Below are 22,463 nucleotides of genomic sequence, written 5' to 3' on the forward strand. Positions count from 1 at the left end.
ATTTCAGAATCTACTCAAGCTTTCCCAATTTTCCCATTAATGTCCTTTGTAGCAGTCAAGATCATAATCACCCAGCTGCACTTGACCATTCTTTTTAGTCTCTGTCTGGAATAGTGACTCTCTCCTTGATGTTCACAACCCAAACACTTTTAAAGATCACAGTCTAGTTATTGTGTAGAAGTCATTTTCCCACAGATGGATTCAGGTCATGCACCTCTGGCAGTAACATCACAGAGTGATGCTGTGCTCTTTGCAGTTTATACTACCAGGTGGTGCCCAGTTTTGATCTGTGCTATTACTGATGAAGTTCACTTTGATCATTTGGTCAAAGTGATGTACTCTAGGCATCTGTACCATGAAGCTTCTCATTCCCGAGTTGCAGTTAATAAAAAGATCTGTGGGGAGGTACTTTGCGACTAGGTAAATACTCCATTTTTTCATTAAACTTTCAATTCACTTTTTTACCTTTTAGATAAATATAGATTTATGGTTTCTATTATATTCAATAGGTTAAAATAGTTACTATCATATATATTCACTTTTATACCAGAATTCCAAATGATACTTGATAAGAAACTTATCAAATTTAAGAGTTTTTTCATCCTATTCTTTTCTGGACATTAATTTTTAAAGTATTTTTACTAAAATAAAATGTTAGAAATGAATATAATTCTTCTGATTATAAAGATCAGCATAAGAACAACATCTCCAACACCACATCTGATTATGTCCACAGGGATATAGCCCAAGATTCCGGTATTTTTTTTTTTTTAATGTAGCCATGGCACACATTAGCCAACAATGAGCTCACAAGATTAAACGGTCCCAGGGATTTTTCACTCAAACTCTTATTTATACCAAATCTCCAAGAATCCTTGTTACTTTGGTAAAATTCTTCCATTTTTATATTCTATTTTCTTCCATTTTTCCTCCCCATGGTACTGGAGATTGAACCCAGCAGCTTACCTATATTAGGCCAGTGCTCTACCACTGAGCTGCATCTTGAACTCTTTTTATTTTAAATTTTGAGATAGGGTCTCCTCAAGTTGACCAGGCTGGTCTGAAACTTGGAATCCTCCTGCCTCAGTCTCCCAAGTAGCTGGAATTATAGACATGTACTACTATGCCTGGCTTCTTATAAGATGATGATGATGATGATTATTATTATTTTTGGGTATTGAGGGTTGAACTCAGAGCCTCATGCATGCTAGGCAAGTGCTCTACACCAAGTTACATCCTCAGCCCTTCTTATAAATTTTTGATAAAAAAATTTTTTTAATGGGGAGGGAAAGAATGGTCAAGTACAGAGTTAAACATTCTGACCAGGGTAGAGATAAGTTGGGAGGAAAGTAGCCCACACATTAGCTTTCACACCCAGCACACCAGAATTCTAAAAAAGACCTTCAAATTTGTTGTTTCAGAGTCCACAAGCCCAAGGACTCAGGGAACAGAACATTAAGTTTATAGAATATTAAGTTAACAGACATAGGATGGTGGGAGCCAGGTTTCTCACTTTTGAAGTGGCAGTTTTGAGATAAGGAGGAAAGCTAGAACAATCCATGTAGTAATTGATTAGAGTTAATGACATAAGTATTAACTCATTCTCAGCTTAACACAGATACAGATGCTTAAATATAGAAATATTTATGGATACATTTATTTCTATAAATATGTAGGAAAATTTATAGGTAGTTAGTATAAACACACGCATTTCTTTGCTCTGTCAGGCCCAGAAGCAACAGATAACCTCAGTGGTAACAAGCACACCTAATGCCTAGATTGTGTTTTCTTGTTTTAATCTCTCTTTTTAGTAATACATGACATTGGCATTCATTTTGATATAACAATACAAGCATGAAATATAATTTTCTATAATCCAGTCCCTGTAACTTCCCCTTTCCTTCTCTTCCTCCCTACTCTGTCCCCTTCCTTCTAGTCCACTGATCTGTTTTTTATTTACAGATTTATTTAAAAAAATTTTTTTTTAGTTGTTGATAGTCCTTTATTTATTTTATGTGGTGCTGAGAATCGAACCCAGTGCCTCACACATGCCAGGCAAATGTGCTACCGCTGAGCCCCAACCCCAGCCCTTGTTTTTTTTTTTTTTTAAATGGTGAGAGTCACTGTGGTATATTCATATATGTACATAAGCAGGTTAGGTCAGATTCATTCCACGGTTCTCCCCTTATTCTATCCCTCCTCCTTCCCCCTCAATGCCCTTCCTGTACTCCACTGATCAGACCATGGTTTTTAATGCCATCTTTCAATACATGGCAAACAGGGTTCCTTGGAGAAATGACTGATTCTAGAACTGGGACATGGATACATATAGAATGGGTCTGGTGTATCTTATAGTACAAAAAAATTCTCAAAAGACAAATAAAAAAATACCTACAATAATGGGGGCAAGTCAAAGAACACAGGAGTAAATGGAAAGATCTTCCAGTGGCCAACATTTTAAAATTGAGTAATAAAGTCATTCTTTATTACATATAACCCAAACTATAAAAACATAAGTGAGTCCATACTGATATAAATACATGATTGAATAAATTAATAAATGGAGAAGAGACAAATCACCATGAAGAAGAATTCCAAACACTTATACAGATATTTTGCCATATGCAAATAGTGCATAAGTGTGGGCTACGATAGTGACTTACAAAAAGTACTGTACAGAAGGCAAAACCAAGAGTTTCATAGAGAAACCTGACAAATACAAATACTACCTCAGCCAGGTGATCAAGGTCAAAATAAATAGTTGATAATTAACAGTTGATAATCACATCAATAGCACATAAATTGATATGATGCTAAAGACATTTTATCTCTGTGGCCTTCCTCCCAATACCCAGATCCCAAGTCTAACTTGAGAAAAGTATCAACATAATCCAAATGAGGGACATTTAACAAAATACCTGACTGGTGGTCCTCAAAATTATTAAGGTCAGCAAAAATAAGGAAAGTCTAGGAAACTTTCACAACTCAAAGAGATTAAGGAGACACAATGATCAAATGTAATGTGGTATCCTGAATGGGATTTGAGAACAGAAGGACATTAGCTAAAAATGAAGGAAATCTGAATAAAATAAGGTACTTCAGTTTATAACTATGAAATTATTAGTAAGCTAATACTGATTCATTAACTACAACATTAATGTATAATGTTAATAACAGGAAAAATCTGAGTGCAGATTTTTTTGGAAAGTTTTTACACTACCTTTGCAATGTTTCCATAAATGTGAATCTGTTATAATAAGGTTTATTTTTTAAAAAATAATTATATAAAATTGCAAGTTTGCTAAGCATGTAATCCCTGGCTACCTGGAAGACTGAGGCTGGAGAATCACAAGTTTGAGGCCAGATCTAGAAACTTAGTAAGACCCAATCTCAAAATAAAAAATAAAAAGGGCTGGGGGTGTAGCTCAGTGGTAGAGTACTGCTGCCTAGTATATGTGAGGCCCTGGGTTCAATCCCCAGGGTTGGGGGGAATGAAAGTCCAAAGTCTTCATCATGTGAACTGCTATTAATTTAAAAATACATTCCATCCCATAATCTATGAAATCCATTTATAAACTGGTACTCTAAACCTATACAAATCTTTTATATTATTTAACTTCCTTCCTTTTCTGCTGCCAGTAGGGAGTGTGTAAGCACAAGACAAACAAAAAAGTAAATCAAATGTGAGCTCCAACAAGCCAGGATGAGTAGTGGATAAGTAATGTCAAGTATCTGCCAGATGAAGTGGTTTGTCCAGTTCTACTTAGGATGCAGATAAACCAAGAAAAAATTATAAGCTTATGGAAAAGTTTTTAAATAAAATCACAGCATTTTTTAGAAGCTATTTTTATTTTTTGGGTAGGGGAGGGAGTAATGGGATTGAAACCAGGGGTGTTTTACCACTGAGGTTCATTCCCAGCCCCTCAACCCCTTTTTTTAAGACAGAATCTCTGTAAATTGTTTTAGCCTCCCAAGTCGCTGGGATTACAGGTAAGCATCACTTGCCTGGTTTATGAATTAAAAAAAAAATTTTGTTTAGTTGTCAATGAACTTTTATTTAATTAATTTGTTTATATGTGGTGCTGAGGATTGAACCCAGTGCCTCACATATGCTAGGCAAGCGCTCTACCATTGAGCCATAACCCCAACCCTGGTTTATGAATTTTTAAAAACCATAGATTACATGGAAGATAACTAGAAAAATACTTGCAAACCCATGCAAAAATATTCAAACAATTTAACTTTCTTCCTGCCATAGCAGTACAATCAAAGTGCAGGCTCTATCTTCTTTAAGGTAATTAAATCTGTATTAAATTAGAAGCTAAAAATCTTTAAATGGTAAAATAATACCATGACTATATTATTTATTTTCTTGATGAACTTTCAGAAAAAAAGATAATAGATTTACATTAAATGGTCCAAATTATTGATATTTAAAAGTATTCTGCAATGTGTATGATCTTTTTACTAATTTTCATAGAGTATGTTTTTATATTCAAAGTGAATTTCCCTATATTTTATAAAGTATGATATTTTCCTATTCATTTTTAGATAGCAAGTATAGAGCTAAATACATTTTATAAGAAAATATCACAGAAAAAGGTGAAGAGACATTCAACTGATTCTGTTCTGCCAGTCAAAGGAAAAAGATATTTCTGATTGATAAAAAGATTAAAAAGAAATGGTACAATTTGGTTAAGAATGCCCATATACTCTGAAGGACATACAAATAAATCTATGCAGAGTTTTAAATTAGACAACTATCTGACATAATTTAAGACTTAGTAACAGTAAAGTCTACATAGATTTTTAAAAACCAGGAAAACAGATCCTTAATTTTCAGACAAATGTACATTTTTTTAAACTATCCAAGAGCCCATTTACATATCCCCCTTAATATTACCACATATCTGCTACAAGATAAAGAACTCATTCTGCTAACTAGAGGTAACAAGTAAAACCACATATTGAGCAGTTTTTCCTGTCAATGGACACTGCATTGGGAAAGATGTCCTTAAGTCACCAGATGAAGGGCATTCCTTTGCACAAACACTATCAAACTCTTAAAACATTGTTGATAAGGAAAGAAAAACAAAATAATTATACTTAAAAATGTAGAATTTTAAGATTAGTCATAAAATATATACTTAAATGGAAAGCAAGCTTAATAACAAAACTAAGTATCTTAATGCAATCAAAACAACACATTTAATTTGTTTAAGGCATTTTGCTAACCACTGCAGAGAAGAAAAAGTTAAGATATAAATCTCAACTTAGACTTGGAGGTCTTTCCCTACTGGCAAACATGCAAATGATAAAATAAGAGGAAAAGGACAATGCTGTCAGAGAGGTACAAAAATGGTCTTTGAAGATTACAGGGGCCTTGGACTTTGAATTCATTAAGGTCAATCAAATAATTTATTTGTTACTCCTACCAGTTCATATTTAAAGGCACAGCACAGAGAGGTGGTAATCCAATGTTTTTTAAACGAAAATGAAGGGTAGACAGAACTGACATGTGAGCAAAAGAGGGCTCATCATGTATCTCCAAGTCAATCCCTTAAGGTTCTGAGTTTTAGGTTCAGGGAAGGGTGGAAGATCCTGGAATTAAAATCTTTACTGATGTCAGTACTATAAGCAATTCTTATGCAAGGGTCTTTGAACATCATGTAGACAAGTGCTGCTTTATAGGGTAAAAACCCTTCTGGAGGGAGAGAGCTTAGAACCATGTTAATGAGCCAGAAAAGCAAGGAGTTGTTGGGGTGTGTGTGTGTAATATATATATATATATTTTTCCCCCACCCCCCGGAGTACAATCAGAAACAGAAGAGTAGAGAGCTGGTGTATAGAGAGGTTAGAAGAGGATCATAATTTTGGAGCCCTAACATCAAGGAATACCTGGGTAGGAGTCAGAAAAGGCTTCAGATGACAAGTATGCTAAGTCCGTGCTATTTGACCTGTACTTCTTATACCATTCTCAGAGATTAACAGGTTTTCAAGTAGTACAGCTGGATGGACTGAAATGGGACCTTTCCATAACCACTCTCTCTCAAATCTTGATCATGAACTTCATTTAAAATGGTATCAGACAGGACTCATCTCCTGAGGCTTTCACATTTCTACTCTTCCTCACAGCACTTCACCTATGAGGAACTGTGCTTAGTGGGATTTATTTTGCCACAATAACTCTACCCAGGGCTTCGTGCTAGGTTTTCTAAGCACCCAATTATTAGATGGTAGAGAAGAAGACAGAACTACCTCAATGGAGCTGCTTAGCTGCCTAATTGCTACAGGTATGAGGTTTCACACCTGTAAAGGCCAGAGTACCAAGTTAGTATACCTCACTGTACTGAGTTAGTACCAACCAGAGTACCAAGTTAGTATATCTCACAGGCCAGAGTACCAAGTTAGTACCAACCTCACTGACCCAGAGAGCTATTTCTCTTTTCTTTAAAAATTTTCACTATACTATTAAATAATAGTCCTTGCCTTTAGGCATACTTCTACTTTGAAGATAAGGCTTTAAATTTAATTTGCTATTACCTTATACATGTCTCTCTGTTCAGCCATACTGCCCCTCCCCCGCCACCCTGCACTTAAAATCACTTTTGCTTTGTTCCCCCCCCCCCCACACACACACTCAGATACTTTACTCATTAGGATCCTTCCACTTAGAATACTCTGCTCTAACAACCGATCTTCCTATTCAAATGTCAATTCCTCAAGGCAACAGATGTCTTTTCTTCATAAGACTTCTCACAATCACAATTTCTTCTTGTGTTTATTTTCTATGTTTTATTCTTTCTGGTCAAATCCTAAATTATCCTAATTATTTAGGGCCCAGGCCAATGCCTCCTCTATGAAGTCTTCTGATAAGTCCCTCCCAGACTTAATAGTCAGGGCCCTTTCATGGTATTCCATTAAGTATCTCCAATCATTTCACTTACATCTGTCTCCCTGATGGAGTGAAGTGTTCCTTGAGGACACTCATTTGCATATATGTTTGATATATAGCAAATATGACTTAATAGCCATTGGTTAACTATTTTTTTGTACTAAGTACATTTAAAATAGAGATAATATAGGAAAAAATATCAGAACAATGAATAAAAATAAGTGTATTTAGAAATAAAAAAAGTACCAGTCTCAAAATTAAAGGAATATGCACACTAATTTCTTAATTTTATAAGAGGTACTGGTCGTCAGGCACAAGAATAATAAATAATGACTGTATAATTTTAAAAATTTGTCATCTCAATAAATTTCATGGGGCTGGGGTTGTGGCTCAGTGGTAGAGCGCTCGCCTCGCATGTGCACGACCCTGGTTCGATCCTCAGCACCACATAAAAATAAATAAGTGAAATAAAAGTATTGTGTCAAACTACAACTAAAAAATACATTTAAAAAAATAATAATAAATAAATTTCATAACCATTCTCATAGGTAAATAAGGCAAATAGATGCTCTGTTTTACAAATGAGGACACTAGTTTAAAGACTTATTTACCCAAACTCATACGGCTAGTAATCAAATGGGTATAGGATTCAAATCCCAATCTTAGGATTGTAAATGCCAAATTCTTTTCACTGTTTCAGAGGTGATATATTATCTCGCAGGAACAATTTCATCCCTATAAAAAATAATCGTGATTGTCATGACAATAAAAATTTTTGATAAACTCTTAAAAATGACTTTGAAAGATGAACCACAACAGGAGCCTGGGGGGCTGGAATTGTAGCTCACTGACAGAGTGTTTGCCTAGTATGTGTAGGCACTCGGTTCAATCCTCAGCATCACATAAAAATAAATAATTAAAATAAAGGTATTGTATTCATCTATAACTCAAAATATTTTTAAAAACACAAACAGAAGCCTGGGACAGCTACTGAAATAGAGATCTATAAATTAGAGAAAATATTCCAGCGATGTTCAACAGAGATCAAGAATTTATCCTGTTTTTCTTGTAAAACAGGAGATAATAAGCTAGGATTACAGGCATGCACCACTGAGTCCAGCTAAGAGCTCTTTGTATATTGTGAATATTGGCCCTATATAAAAGCTATGTCCATGCTGGGTGCAATGGTACACATCTATAATCCCAGCTGAGCCAGAAGATTACAAGTTTGAGACTAACCTCTGTAATTCAGGGAGACCTTGTCTCAAAATAAAAAATAAAAGGGCTGGGGATAGCTCAGTGGTAAAGCACTACAAGATTTAAACAAAACAAAACAGATTTTATGACAGAATTGAATCTGGAGGTGCTTTACCACTGAGCTACATCACTAGTCCTTTTTGAGACAGGGTTTCACCAAGTTCCTTTAGGCCTTGCTAAGTTGCTGAGGCTGACCTTAAACTTGTGACCCTCCTCCCTCAGTCTCCCAATGCAGTCATTTTTTAATGCTCTTATGTACACCTACATTCTGTTTGTCTTACAGGTTCTAAGAATATTATTCTCATATTCTACCCCTGAATTTGTTGTTGTTATACACCAGTCTGTTATAAAAGTTACATGGCTGGGCTGGGGCTCAGTGGTAGGGCACTTGTCTGGCATTTGTGAAGTACTAGGTTCAATTCTCAGCACCGCATATAAATAAATAAAATAAAGATATATCAACAACTTTAAAAAAAGTTACATGGCAAAGTAAGTTTTGGAAAAATTAAGTTAATAAAATAAAACTGATTCTTTCCTTTAAGAGTTCTCAGAGACCTCAATATGTTAGTGAGTACTAGGAACCCCTACAAATAGTATATACTTCAAGCACTTTCCAAAATTTACTTTTACCATTTATCCTTTTTTCTTCTATGGGTCACCTATGAACATATCTGAATACAGTATATCTGTATTAATTGATGAGACTTCCTTCCCTTTTTAAACAAAAACAAGGGGGGGGGTACCAGGGATTGAACTCAAGGGACCTTAATCACTAGCCACATCCTTAGCCTTTTTTAATTTTTATTTTAAGACAGGATCTCACTAAGTTGACTAGAGCCTTGCTAAGTTTCTGAGGCTGGCCTCAAACTTGTGAGCCTCCTGCCTCTGCCTCCCAAACTGTTAGGATTACAGGTGTGTGCCACCATGCCTGGCAAACAAAAATAATTAAAGAAAAATATTTTTGACTATTTTAATTCCTTCTCTTATAATCCCCAATCTTCCCATATTTATATTAAAATACTTTCATTCTAGTTACTTCTCTGTTTTTTGTGCATGTAAAATAACATCATTGGGTACAAGGTTGGGTTCAATCCCCACCACAGAAGAAAAATAAAAAATACAAAATAACACCACTGGGAAATATTTTTTGCGCAGTTGAATTTCTCCCTTTCCGTTCTGCTTTCTGTTTTCAGTAAAGAAGAAATCAGCGAGGAACGAAGATAAGCTAGGTGAAGGCCAAAATTTCAAATATTTTTCTTCCCTATAGGGCAATGGTGAAAAGCAAATGCACACCTACAATGAGACATAAGCAGAAAAACTACTGTCTTGAATCTAGTGTTTCCACACAGAGATCCAGCCCCACTTGACTGCTCCTTTACTTCCTTCTGGTTTACCTAAAGAATTAGTTATAGGGGCTCAGTGGTAGAGCACTTGCCTAGCATGTGTGAGGTACTGGGATTGATCCCCAGCACCACATTAACAAAAACTAAATAAATAAAATAAAGGTATTGTGTCCATCTAAAACTTAAAAAAAAAAGAATTAGTTATAGGACTCTAGTGATCTGTGGGGAATTCAAACACACACATTTTATTTTATTCTTTGTGCTTTTTGATTTTAGTTTTTCTATAATAAGCATCTACTTTTGCAATGAGAAAAAACATATTAGAGTTCTAAAAGAATTAATTTCAAATCAATAAATCACAGAACAATGAATTAAATCCATCTATATTATTCTATCAAGATATGCACAAAAGAAGCCAGCTACACTAGTGCATGCCTGCTACTAGGGAAGCTGAGGCAGGAGGTTCATAAGTTTAAGACAAGCCTTGACAAATTAGTGAGATTTTATCTCAAAATAAAAAATAAAAAAGGCTGGGGATGTAGGTCAGTGGCAGAGTGCCCCTGAATTCAGTTCTCAGTACCAAAAAGAGAAGGAAAGAAGAAAAAAAAAGATGCACAAAGTATCAATGACTCTCAATTAAGATGAGCAAGTCTCTGCAAGAACACTGTTTAAAATAGGTTATGTGAAAATCAATTATAAGATGAAAAGTTAATTCCTTCAATAAGACATTATATTCTAAAATTTTTATGAATGTAAAACTAAACTTTGGTTTTCAATTTAAAGAGACAGGTTGGTGAAATTGAATGAACACAGCAAACTTGGGTCTGAGCTCTCTTCTGATGGCCCTAATTGCTTCAATCTTCTAATCTGTAAAATGGGGAAAACCCTATATCATACTTGGTTACTGTGACTATCTAAGATACATGGTTATAGGACTATCTAAGAAACCTATTTAAAAAGCTCACAGCAATAGTGCTGGCATATTATATAGTAAGTGCTCAATAAATTGCTACCATGAAAACAGTTACATAGGAAATATCCTAAGTGCTTCTACAGAAATGGATGACATATTGTTACTACTATAATTATATTAATCACGAAGTCATTGTCAACATTTATCTTGATGAGATAAAAAGAATGCTTCTCTTAAGAATCCATGATATAACCTAGGTGAATGATTCCAAATCAAATACTTTATCTTTCAAAGTTATCAAGCAAAAAGTACTAAGGATTCAATCATAGTCACTTATTTAAATAAGTTCAAGTTTTACAATTGCTACTATCATTATTTAAGAAAAAAATAAAGGAAACTTTATTTTTGAACTAAAGGAAAAAGACATGCAACTCCACAAATAAATGGCAATGCTGAAAGTAAATAAAACCAGAGAATTTTGTTCAAAATTATATGATTTTACTAGAGGTACAATGTAGCAAGGAATAATTTCTAAAAGAAGACAAATCTAGAATCCCCCCTTTTTTTGTTTACCTGGATGAGTCATGGTGACTGGCTCCTCTTTGGATTTATTATTGTAGATGACTACAGCAACTGCATTGTGAAAAGCAGCCCGTGATATTTTCTCTTTAAATGTGCAATTTCCCCTTTGCAGCAAGGCAATCCACTGCTTGATATTAGGAGGAACAAAGAATCTTGTTTGAGGATCACAGCCCAGATGATCAGCAACTAGGCAAAAGGAAAAAATACACATACACATTAAAGATAAACAGTTCAATTGTTCTTTGAATAGGATATATATCTACAGTACTTCAGGCAGTTCTCTTCCAGCAGAGCTATTACTATATCCACGAAAGACAATGCAATGAATCTGAATCGATGTCTGAAGTGGGAGAGAGATTTTCCATTAAAATGTTACCTGAACTGCAAATAAAAACAATGGGAACTTCTTAACATTACAGATTGACAAAAACAAAAAAGACTGGCAATATCTAGGGTTGACTGGAAAGGAAGAAGAAAGGGAAAACACAAAAGAAAACCCCAGAAACCCAGTTGACACTCGAAACCTGACTTTCTGTCCATTTACTTGCACTTATTAGTTTCTCCAAACACACCACCATCACTATCACTACTACCACCACTGGGAGGAAACAGGAGAGTAATTGTGTTTGGGGTAAATGGAATAGCCAAAGTCATCTTCCATTTAATTATAAAGCAGTCTCGTTGAAATCCAAACATGTCTGAACATACTTCTTAATAAATGTCAAAGCAAATTAGGGAAGTTCAGTTTGGGCCTATATTGAGAAATTTAAGTAACTAAAATGACATGCAAGTAGAATAAATATACTACTCCTCTAATTTGTATTTATTGGTAAAAATTACTCTACAAGTTCACATTAAATAACATATACTGTATCCACCATCTAACAGGACATACAAACAACAAGACCATTCCTTGGGGTTCTCATTACAAGGTCATGTGCCTAGATTTTTTTTTTTTTAAGAGAGAGAGAGAGAGAGAGAGAGAGAGAGAGAGAGAGAGAGAGAGAGAGAGAATTTTAATATTTATTTTTTGGTTTTCGGCGGACACAACATCTTTGTATGCGGTGCTGAGGATCGAACCCGGGCCGCATGCGTGCCAGATGAGCATGCTACTGCTTGAGCCACATCCCCAGCCCAATGTGCCTAGATTTTTGAAGCCGTTTGTTTCAACTATCCTGAAGTGCATTAGTTTGTGAGAAAAAACTCTTCGATTTTTTATTTCACACATATGGCCATTATAGCTCTAGTGGACTCTGCAAATCTTATAAAGATGCCCATGACTGCTCTTCCCATCTCCCATCCTCATATTTAGAACAGGTTAAAATTAAAACAAAGGGCAGTTCAGAAGGAGAAAAAAGCCACCAAAGGTAAGGCTGTAGAAAGCCAAGTGATATGCAGTGGCACAGACCTGGAATCAGTCACTGCCAATCCTGTGTGTACTGAGGAGGAAGGGAGGAAGAGCGGAAACAAAGCATACTGACACAAAAGGTGAAAATCAGAAGCAAACAAATTATTAAAAATATCAAGCATCAATTAATAATAAAGTATAATTATAGTACATAAAAAAATGACACCAGTGGGGAAATGTTTACTTCCCATGCAACTGAAAGCACACTGCTTGGCAAAACAAACTAAGTGTTTACAGTACTTATCTGTAAAATGTAGACATGTCACTAACTCTAGAGAAAAATCGCATCCATCATTTTCACTTAAACATCTTTCCTTGAATTTTCTTATAATTATCATGAATAGGGACAGCACTGAGAGCACATCTACTACCAAAAGTCTCTGAATACATAGTAAACGGGAGATGAACATTTTCAAAATTTGTGGTGATTGATACTGTCACAACGCCTGCACTCCAGAACATTAACCCTTTCTTATTCAAATTAAACGGGGGAATGCTAGGGATACAGCTGAGTGGTAGAGCACTTGCCTAGTATGTGCAAAGACCCCAGCAGTGGGGGTGGGGGTAGGTGGAAAGACAGTCATTACATTTCGAATTCAAAATTATAAAACAGATTGTTTACTTCTACCAATTATCTGTCTCACAGATAATCATGCTGTTTTAAAATACAAGCATTTAGGTCATGTGTTATGGCAACCCTGCGGTCCTGAAAATGCCCAATACTGTATCCAAATACAGAACAATCAAAGAACTAATTTAAAATATTACTTTTGTTATTTTTCAAAACATACATACTGAATAAACAGCAGAAAATGTAAAATAAGGAATATCTAAAGAGGTCTGTATGCTTGTCTTCTGTGAAACTCATTTGCTTTTCTGTGACTTATTCTTCCTCTCTGTGGTTTCACATGCATTTATAAAGTCACTACTTTAAGAGGAAAGTACATACTTAAGGAATCAGCAATACTTGGTCCAAATTCTAGATCAACTAGCTCAACAACTGTGATAGATTACCTAAATTCTCTGATCTTTAATTTTTACTCATAAAGACTGAGATATCCATTTTTTTTCTTTATTTTGGGGAGGGGACCAGGGATTAAACCCAGGAGTGCTTAATACCTGAACCACATCCCCAGCCTTTTTAATTTTTTTTGAAACAGAGTCTCACTAAGTTGTTTAGGGCCTTGCTAAATTGCTGAGGCTGGCCTTGAACTTGCAATCCTCCTGCCTCAGCCTCCTAAACTGCTTGGATTACAGATGTATGCTACTGTGCCTAAGACTGAGATACTCTTAACTCACAGAGTTGTGCATTCCTTTAGTCTTGAGTGCTTTAAAAAGAAAAAGAGAAATCTCATTAGGTGTGATAGCAAGCCTATAATCCCAACTACTCAGGAGGCTGAGGCAGGAGGGTTACAAATTCAGGGCCAGCATGGGCAACTTAGCTATTTATCTCAGAACAAAATATTTTTAAAGGGCTGGGGGTGTAGTTTAGTGGTACAGTACTCATCTAGCATGTAGGTTGGTCTGGTTCAATCCCCGGTATCATAAAAAAATAAAATAAAATACATAAATAAATAATAAAAGTAAATTCCCTTTCTTTTTTGTCACTGTCCATCCTGTGTTGGCCTCATGATCCAGTCTGGTGCCTTGGGGATTTTCTACACCAATGTATGTGAAATTTCCCCACAATTCCCTAGCAGCTTTGCATCTCATATCCCTCTGCCCCTAACAAGTACTGCCTCCAAGTCTCCTCTTCCCCTTTCCTTCTGATGGTATCACAGTCCATTGAGAAGAATAGCAGGCCAGTAATCCTCCTACTGTTTATTTGCTGACCACCTTCAGATTCTCAAACTGAAGACACAGCAAGAGGTACAACCACCAAGCAAAATACATCAAATCTACTGAAGAGATTTACTAAATCCCCACCCACTAAGAACAGATTATATGAAAAACTGTACAATCAAAACAAATTCCAACAACAAACTCTATGAGCAAATGAATGTTCCCATTCCCCCAAATTCATCAAAATCATCATCCAGAAAAGGTTCTGAAAACATGTCTTTTTAAAAAAATATTTATTTTTTACTTTTTATTCATTCATTCATTATTTATTTATTTTTGGATTATTTTTAAATTCTTAATACACGATTATACAATAATTTATCATATCTCTGATTATATATAAGGTATATTGACACCAAATCCACATCTTCATACATGTATTTTGTAAAATGATGAGGGTCTCCTTTTACCATCCATGCTATTCCCCTTCTCCCTCACATTCCCTCCCACCCCTCTTCCCTATCTAGAGGTAACCTTCCTCCCTTGCTCTCCCTCCCAACTCCATTTTGAGTCACTGCCCCCCCCTTATATCAGAGAAGACATTCGGCATTTTTTTTTGGGGGGGGGATTGGCTAACTTCACTTAGCATAATCTTCTCTAATGCCAACCATTTCCCTGCAAATGGCATGATGTTATTCTTTTTTAGTGCAGAGTAATATTCCATTGTATATAAATGTCACATTTTTTTATATCCATTCATTCACTGAAGGACATCTAGATTGGCTCCAGTTTAGCTATTGTGAGTTGTAACTATAAACATTGATGTGGCTGTGTCCCTGTAGTATGCTGTTTTTAGTTTTGACCCAGCTATTCCTCTTCTCAGACTATACCCAAAGGACCTGAAAACAATTTTAATAGAAAAAATATAATAGGCAATAAGAAGCAAGAATAAACTATGCAAGCTCCTATTCCAGGAACTAATTATTATTCAGGAGAAGAAAATGAGGAGTTGTTATAACCATGTGATACTGTACTACACTCATCTAATTATTCCTTCCTGTAATTAAAAACTAATATGAACAATGAAATATTAACAGCTCTAAAACAAGAGCCAAGGGGCTGGGGATGTGGCTCAACTGGTAGCGGCTCGCCTGGCGTGCGTGTGGCCCGGGTTCGATCCTCAGCACCACATACCAACAAAGATACTGTGTCTGCCGAGAACTAAAAAATAAATATTAAAAATAAAATTCATTCTCTCTCTCTCTTTAAAAAAATAAAAATAAAAAATAAAACAAGAGCCAAGAATATTGGTCACTGTGATTAGTGACATTACTTCAAAGTTTAATATCAGTTTATACTTGAGGCAATTAAATGAAGATATTAAAACTTAAAAGATATATGCAATTATGAACCATTAAAATTTGTCAGCAGCAATTCTGCTCAAATCAGACTCATTTTCCATTTTCTTTATAGTTCATAAGGGGATGTTACCTCTAACTTCTTTATAGTAGTTACAGGGCTGAGAAATGAAAATTTGGTGATACAAGATACCATATAACTAAAAGATATTTTTATTTATGGCCTTTCCTGTTGAAACCAAAATTAATAAGACTTTTATTTACTTGATAGGAACCAACAATTATGGGATCTTCAACTTAATGAATATTTTAACTTACTTAGCAACATACTAAGTATCGAAGAGAAACATAATGGAACAAAAACCTTGGATTTAAATCTTAGAGAATCCTAAAATTATGGGGGTGGCATGACTAGCACAGAAATAGCAACAAGACAGTAGAAAGTGCAAACAAGAAGAGTGTTTAGTATGTTCTCTTATGATTATACTACAGTTGTAACTCTACATCATGTATAACTAGAAGAATAAGAAGTTATAATCCCCTTATGTATGATATGTCAAAATGCATCCTATTGTCAACTAATTAGAACAACAACAAAAAGGGGCTTAGAAATCTAGGAAATGAAGTTTATGGCATTCTGGTAAAGGTTTAGTGGGAGTTGGAACTAAATGGAACCCTTGAAAATTACTCAGAAAGAATACCAGGCACTGAAATTACTAGTATAAAAACACAGAACAAAGATTAAGCCCTTGAACTCTTATGAATATCAAATAGGATCATATGCAGAAGCTGCAACACTGTACAAATTTACAGTGATCAAGATCTGAGAAAAAAGACTTCTGTAATGGAAAAAGGAGAAGAATATTCTGAAAAGAGAAAAATTTAAAAGGTTTTACATATGTATGAATGAATAAACAAAGTCTCTTTGTCTGAAACTCAGATTTAATAAAACCTCATCACTTAGAAATGCAAATATCCCACAGAAGCAGTAGTCATATGTGGGTTAATGGTTTCCTTCTTAGTCCTGAAAATCATCAATATGCTCCAGGCTGTAAATCTCTCAAGGGGGTAGGGTGAGGTAGGGGGCATGATGGCACAGAAGCAAAAACCTAGGAAAGCATTTTAATGCAATGATAGTCAAAACAGGTTGTCATCTTTACTTTAGGCACATCGTATAGCTGCCCAAATGTGCCTTTTACTCACAGAGCCAATATGGTTTGTCAGTCCTACTGTTTCTTTGCTGACCACTTTCAGAGACTCAGGATTCCACTTAAATGTCTTCTCCAGCATGCTTTCCTGTCTCCTGAGACTAACTTGGGTACTTTTTCAAGTTGCCATGGCACCCTGAGATTGCATCCGTCTTGGCATTTATCGTGCTGTTTATCTCTGACTCTTTCCTTCTAGAATGTGAGACACAGCATCTCTTCCAGTATGTCTGGCACATAGTGGATATTTAACATATTTGAAGGCACAAAGGGAGAAGCGACTAAAGGAAATTAAGCAAAAACTGACATTAAAAAAAAGATCTCATGTCAAAGATCTCTGTTTCATGTGGTAATGTTATATTGGTTGTTCTAACAAGTTTAAAAATAAAAATAAGACTAAATAGTTTCTCCAGATTTAGGTGTTTCCATCATCAGATATATTCTGGCTATTTGCTTTCCTATTTTTGAAATAAATTATAATCTCATAATCTTTTTTTTTAAAGAGAGAGAGAGAGAGAGAGAATTTTTTAATATTTATTTTTCAGTTATCGGCGGACACAACATCTTTGTTTGTATGTGGTGCTGAGGATCGAACCCAGGCCACATGCATGCCAGGCGAGCACGCTACCGCTTGAGCCACATCCCCAGCCCAATCTCATTAATCTTTAGATTTCCTGCTTCTACCTTGTCTTTCTTCATTTTCCTTTAACTTGATTCTAATTTTAAGATTCAAAGAAAAAATACAATTTGTTTTTGTTTCAATTTTTTAAAATTCTTTTTTAATACTTTAATTTTCATTTTCGTTTTTTATTTTTATGTGGTGCTGAGGATCGAACCCAGTGCCTCACCATGTGCCAGGCAGGCGCTCTACCTCTGAGCTATAGCCCCAGCCCTCCAATTTTAATTTTAATGTTTGGTGGCTAGACTTGTGTCTAGCTTTCAATCTTTAATTCATCTTTATAGATATACCTTATTCTTTCATTATTTCAATACTTTTACTTAAATATAACATCTTTTTAAAAATTACTTATCTTCATTGGGTGGTTAGTTTTGTTGAAAATATTTTATTCTTCCTTTTCTCAATCTTCTGTGAATTAAGTATCTCCGTTTTTTATTTTTTTTATTTCTTAGTTATCAATGGACCTTTATTTTATTTATTTATAGGCGGTGCTGAGAATTGAACCCAGTGTCTCACACATGCCAAGCAAGTGCTCTACCACTGAGCCACTACTCCAGCCCCTCAGTTTTTTTTTTAAGTGTCTCAATTTTCTCGTCACTTAATGGGGATATGTTTTGAGAACTGTGTTGGCAAGGATATCCTCACAATACGAACATCATAGCATGTAATTAGAGAACTAAAAAGGCTACAACATCAATAGGTGATATTATAAGACTGCTGTTATTATACGCAGTACATCATTGAAATATCATCATGTAGAAAAATCTTCTAATTTTTTTTTCATCCCCTTCCTCTCCCTTCTCCCCTCATTCTATTTGTTACATTTTTCTTTTCTGGTAGGATTTTTTTTTTTTTTAATCATAATGCATGGCAAAAACAATCTGGAGAGCCTATTCCTTCTTAATTTCTCAACAGCCTTATATTAATAATCAATCCTGCTTTCTTTTTCCTGTTTTAAACTTACAGATCTTTCCCATCTAAAAAATACAAAAGACAATAAGTAATTCAGAAAGATGCTCTTTTATTGCCATTCTTTCCAAAAGCTGTCAGTATCTGCTATTCCCATCCCCTCATTATGTACCTATTTCTCCTCACATTTCAATTTTAATCTTTCTGCATCGAACCACTTACTAAAACTGTTCTGGCTCAAAATAGTTTCCACTTTGGTGATTCCCACTCTTTGTCCTCCAAACTGACTTCTCAGCAACATCTGTCCCAACTGTGCACTCTCCTCTCTCAGACTGCAGGTATCACATCTTCATCCTTCACAGCCCTTCTTTGCTATAGTTGTCTTTATCACCTCTTCTTTTTCCACAGGACCCTTAAATGGGGATCTTCCTGAGTACTCAGACTTTTCTGATGTAGGCCTAGGAGTCTCTAGGGAAGTAACTCTCATTAAACCAAAGGAACCTTTTTTGTTTTCTTTGTCTTACCAATACAATCATGTTTTAACTAATACCTTATGTCAAGCAGCCCTTTTTTGAGAAATTATTTTTCATTCTTTTATTTATATGAATCTACAGTATTCAGAATATAAAACATGGGAAATTGTACACAAGAAAAGGGATCCATTCCCTTCTTTTCCAAACAAAAACTCTAATCCTGCCCCTGATAAATTAAAAGAATGCTCTAATGTTTCCACTGAATTCCAGGGAAGGAGGCATGGAAGGAAGTCTCTGTAGGCAGAATTGTGGCAAATCATTCTATGTCTAAATTATCTGTGTCTTGGTTATTCTGCCCGACTTCCAGGTAGGGGGCGTGGAATCAAAATGAAGTTTGAAGTAGACTTTGAGCTGCCTACCAGCAACTGCTTACTTTAAAAAAGAAAATCAAACCAGAAACTTTATTTAATTCAGAGAGCACTAGATCACTTGCATGCTCATGCCTTATGTGACATCTATTTAAGCCTTATATATGCTTTACATGACATCTATTTGAGTACCAGATCCAGGTGAGGAGGAGAGGTAGATGATCTAAGATGAGCACAGAGAAATGAAAAACTTACCTTTTCTGTTTCCCATTGGATATGAATAAGAAAACATGTGATTCAAATTGTTGTGGGTAATCATCCCATGACAAAGAGGGCAACAACCTCACGATGAAACTGAAGCTACCAATGGCAAATAGAGAGTGAAAGGAACCACATTCCTGACAACACTGCTGAGAGTGCTAAATCTTTAAACCTGGAATACTCTTCCCTGCCTTTGAATGCATTGATCAAAATTTCTTTATTCCTCCTTTTCCTCCATCTATATATTCAAAATTCTATTTTCAGTAAGCTACCTTTAAAATGTTAATGAGTATCCCTAATAAAAGATCTACCTTTAACCAGTATCACTATGCTCCTCTTGAATAAACGACTTCAAAGAAAATCTTTACTAGTTTTGTAGGTTGACCTAACAAAGTACAAAACTTGATGGTTTAAAAAACAGAAATTTTATTATTAATTCTGAGGGACAAAAGTCCAAAATCAAAATGTTAGCAGGTCCACTCTCCCTTTGTGTATAAATATAGATTTATTATAAGGAATTGGTTTGCATAATTATGAAGATGGACAAGTCCCAAGATCTGCAGGGTGGGTGGGCAAGCTGGAGATTCTGGAAGAGCTGGTATTTCAGACTTAAAAAAGGAAAAAGTCTTATGTCTAAGTTTGAAGGAAGGCAGGCAAGAGGAATTCTCTTTCTATGGGGGAAGGTCAACCTTTCTGTTCTACTCATGCCTACAACAGAATCAGGAGCCTCACTTTCCAGAGGGCAATGTACTTTACTTAGTCTACCAATTCAAATGTTAGTCTCATCCAGAAACACTCTCAAAGAAATGTTCTGAATAATGTTTGACCAAATATGTTGGCACCAGGGCCTAGATAAGTTGACACACAAATAAACCATCACCATCCTCATATCTCACCTTTTCCTTCTGTGTTCAGTCTCCTCCTTCTTATTATATATCCTTTAGAAATCCTTTCAATGAGGGTTTGTTAGAGTAAATTTACATTTGAAAACACCTTTCTTTAGTTCTCATTCTATTTTTTTTTTTTTTTTTTGGAAGAGGGTACTGGGGATTGAACCACCCAGCCCCATTTAGTATTTTATTTAGAGACAGGGTCTCACTGAGTTGCTTAGCACCTCACTTTTGCTGAGGCTGGCTTTGAACTCCAATCCTCCTGGTCTCAGCCTCCTGAGCTGCTGGGATTACAGGCGTGTGCCACCTGGCCTAGCTAATCCTCATTCTTAACACGACAGGTTAAGTAAAAGAGTATAGATTACTAATTTTCCTTCATCATTTCAAGGCTTTTATTCCTCTATCCCCCAGATTCAAAAACGAGAATGACAGTTTGATTATGTAGGCTCTCAAATTTTACTCAATCCACTTTTTTTTAACCTTTATTTTATTTTATTTTTTTTTTTTTTACCTCTTTTTTTTTTATTGTTGGTCATTCAAAACATTACATAGTTCCTCATACATCATATTTCACAGTTTGATTCAAATGAGTTATGAACTCCCAATTTTATCCCGTATACAGATTGCTGTATCACATCAGTTACCCTTCCATTGATTGACATATTGCCTTTCTAGTGTCTGATGTATTCTGCTGTCTGTATTATTCTCTACTATCCCCCCTCCCCTCCCCTCCCCTCCCCTTTTCTCTCTCTACCCCTTCTACTGTAAATCACTTCTTCCATTTGAATTATCTTGTCTTACCCCTCCTTTCCTCTTATATGTCATTTTGTATAACCCTGAGGATCGCCTTCCATTTCCATGCGATTCCCCTTCTCGTTTCCTTTCCCTCCCACCTCTCAACCCTGTTAATGAAAATCTTCGTCTCAAGCTCTTCGTCCCTACCCTGTCCTTGTTTCCTCCCCTTATATCAGAGGAGTCATTTGGTATTTGTTTTTTAAAGATTGACTAGCTTCACTTAGCATAATCTGCTCTAATGCCATCCATTTCCCTCCAAATTCTATGATTTTATCATTTTTAAATGCAGAGTAATACTCCATTGTGTATAAATGCCACATTTTTTTAATCCATTCATCTATTGAAGGGCATCTAGGCTGATTCCACAATCTTGCTATCGTGAATTGTGCTGCTATGAACATCGATGTAGCAGTGTCCCTGTAGCATGCTCTTATTAGGTCTTTAGGGAATAGACCGAGAAGGGGAATAGCTGGATCAAATGGTGGTTCCATTCCCAGCTTTCCAAGAAATCTCCATACTGCTTTCCAAATTGGCTGCACCAATTTGCAGTCCCACCAGCAATGAACAAGAGTGCCCTTTTCCCCACATCCTCTCCAGCACTTATTGTTGTTTGACTTCCTAATGGCTGCCAATCTTACTGGAGTGAGATGGTATCTTAGGGTAGTTTTGATTTGCATTTCTCTGACTGCTAGCGATGGTGAGCATTTTTTCATGTACTTATTGATTGATTGTATGTCCTCTTCTGAGAAGTATCTGTTCAGGTCCTTTGCCCATTTATTGATTGGGTTACTTGTTGTCTTATTGTCTAATTTTTTGAGTTCTTTGTATATTCTGGTTATTAGGGCTCTATCTGAAGTGTGTGGAGTAAAGATTTGTTCCCAGGATGTAGGCTCCCTGTTTATCTCTCTTATTGTTTCTTTTGCTGAGAAAAAACTTTTTAGTTTGAGTAAGTCCCATTTGTTGATTCTAGTTGTTAACTCTTGCGCTATGGGTGTCCTATTGAGGAATTTGGAGCCTGCTCCCACAGTATGTAGATCATAACCAACTTTTTCTTCTATCAGATGCCGTGTCTCTGATTTAATATCAAGCTCCTTGATCCATTTTGAGTTAACTTTTGTGCAAGGCGAGAGATAGGGATTCAGATTCATTTTGATGCAAATGGATTTCCAGTTTTCCCAGCACCATTTGTTGAAGATGCTATCCTTCCTCCATTGCATGCTTTTAGCCCCTTTATCAAATATAAGATAGTTGTAGTTTTGTGGATTGGTTACTGTGTCCTCTATTCTATACCATTGGTCCACCCGCCTGTTTTGGTACCAGTACCATGCTGTTTTCGTTACTATTG

The 22,463-nt window shown here is 35.7% G+C and overlaps 1 protein-coding gene across 4 annotated transcripts in view; it reads right to left on the reverse strand.

Moving 5' to 3' along the window:
• Window positions 1-22,463, reverse strand: part of Rnf130 (ring finger protein 130) — a 128,521-nt gene that overhangs the window by 73,504 nt on the left and 32,554 nt on the right. For all 4 annotated transcript variants that reach the window (XM_026412301.2, XM_026412299.2, XM_077801471.1 and 1 more), the window contains exon 2: window positions 10,982-11,176. In XM_026412301.2, coding sequence (XP_026268086.1) covers window positions 10,982-11,176 — 195 coding nt within the window. The remainder of the gene's footprint in view (window positions 1-10,981; window positions 11,177-22,463) is intronic.

The sequence above is a fragment of the Urocitellus parryii genome, chromosome 1 (assembly GCF_045843805.1).
Source record: "Urocitellus parryii isolate mUroPar1 chromosome 1, mUroPar1.hap1, whole genome shotgun sequence".
In the NCBI taxonomy this organism is placed as follows: Eukaryota; Metazoa; Chordata; class Mammalia; order Rodentia; family Sciuridae; genus Urocitellus; species Urocitellus parryii.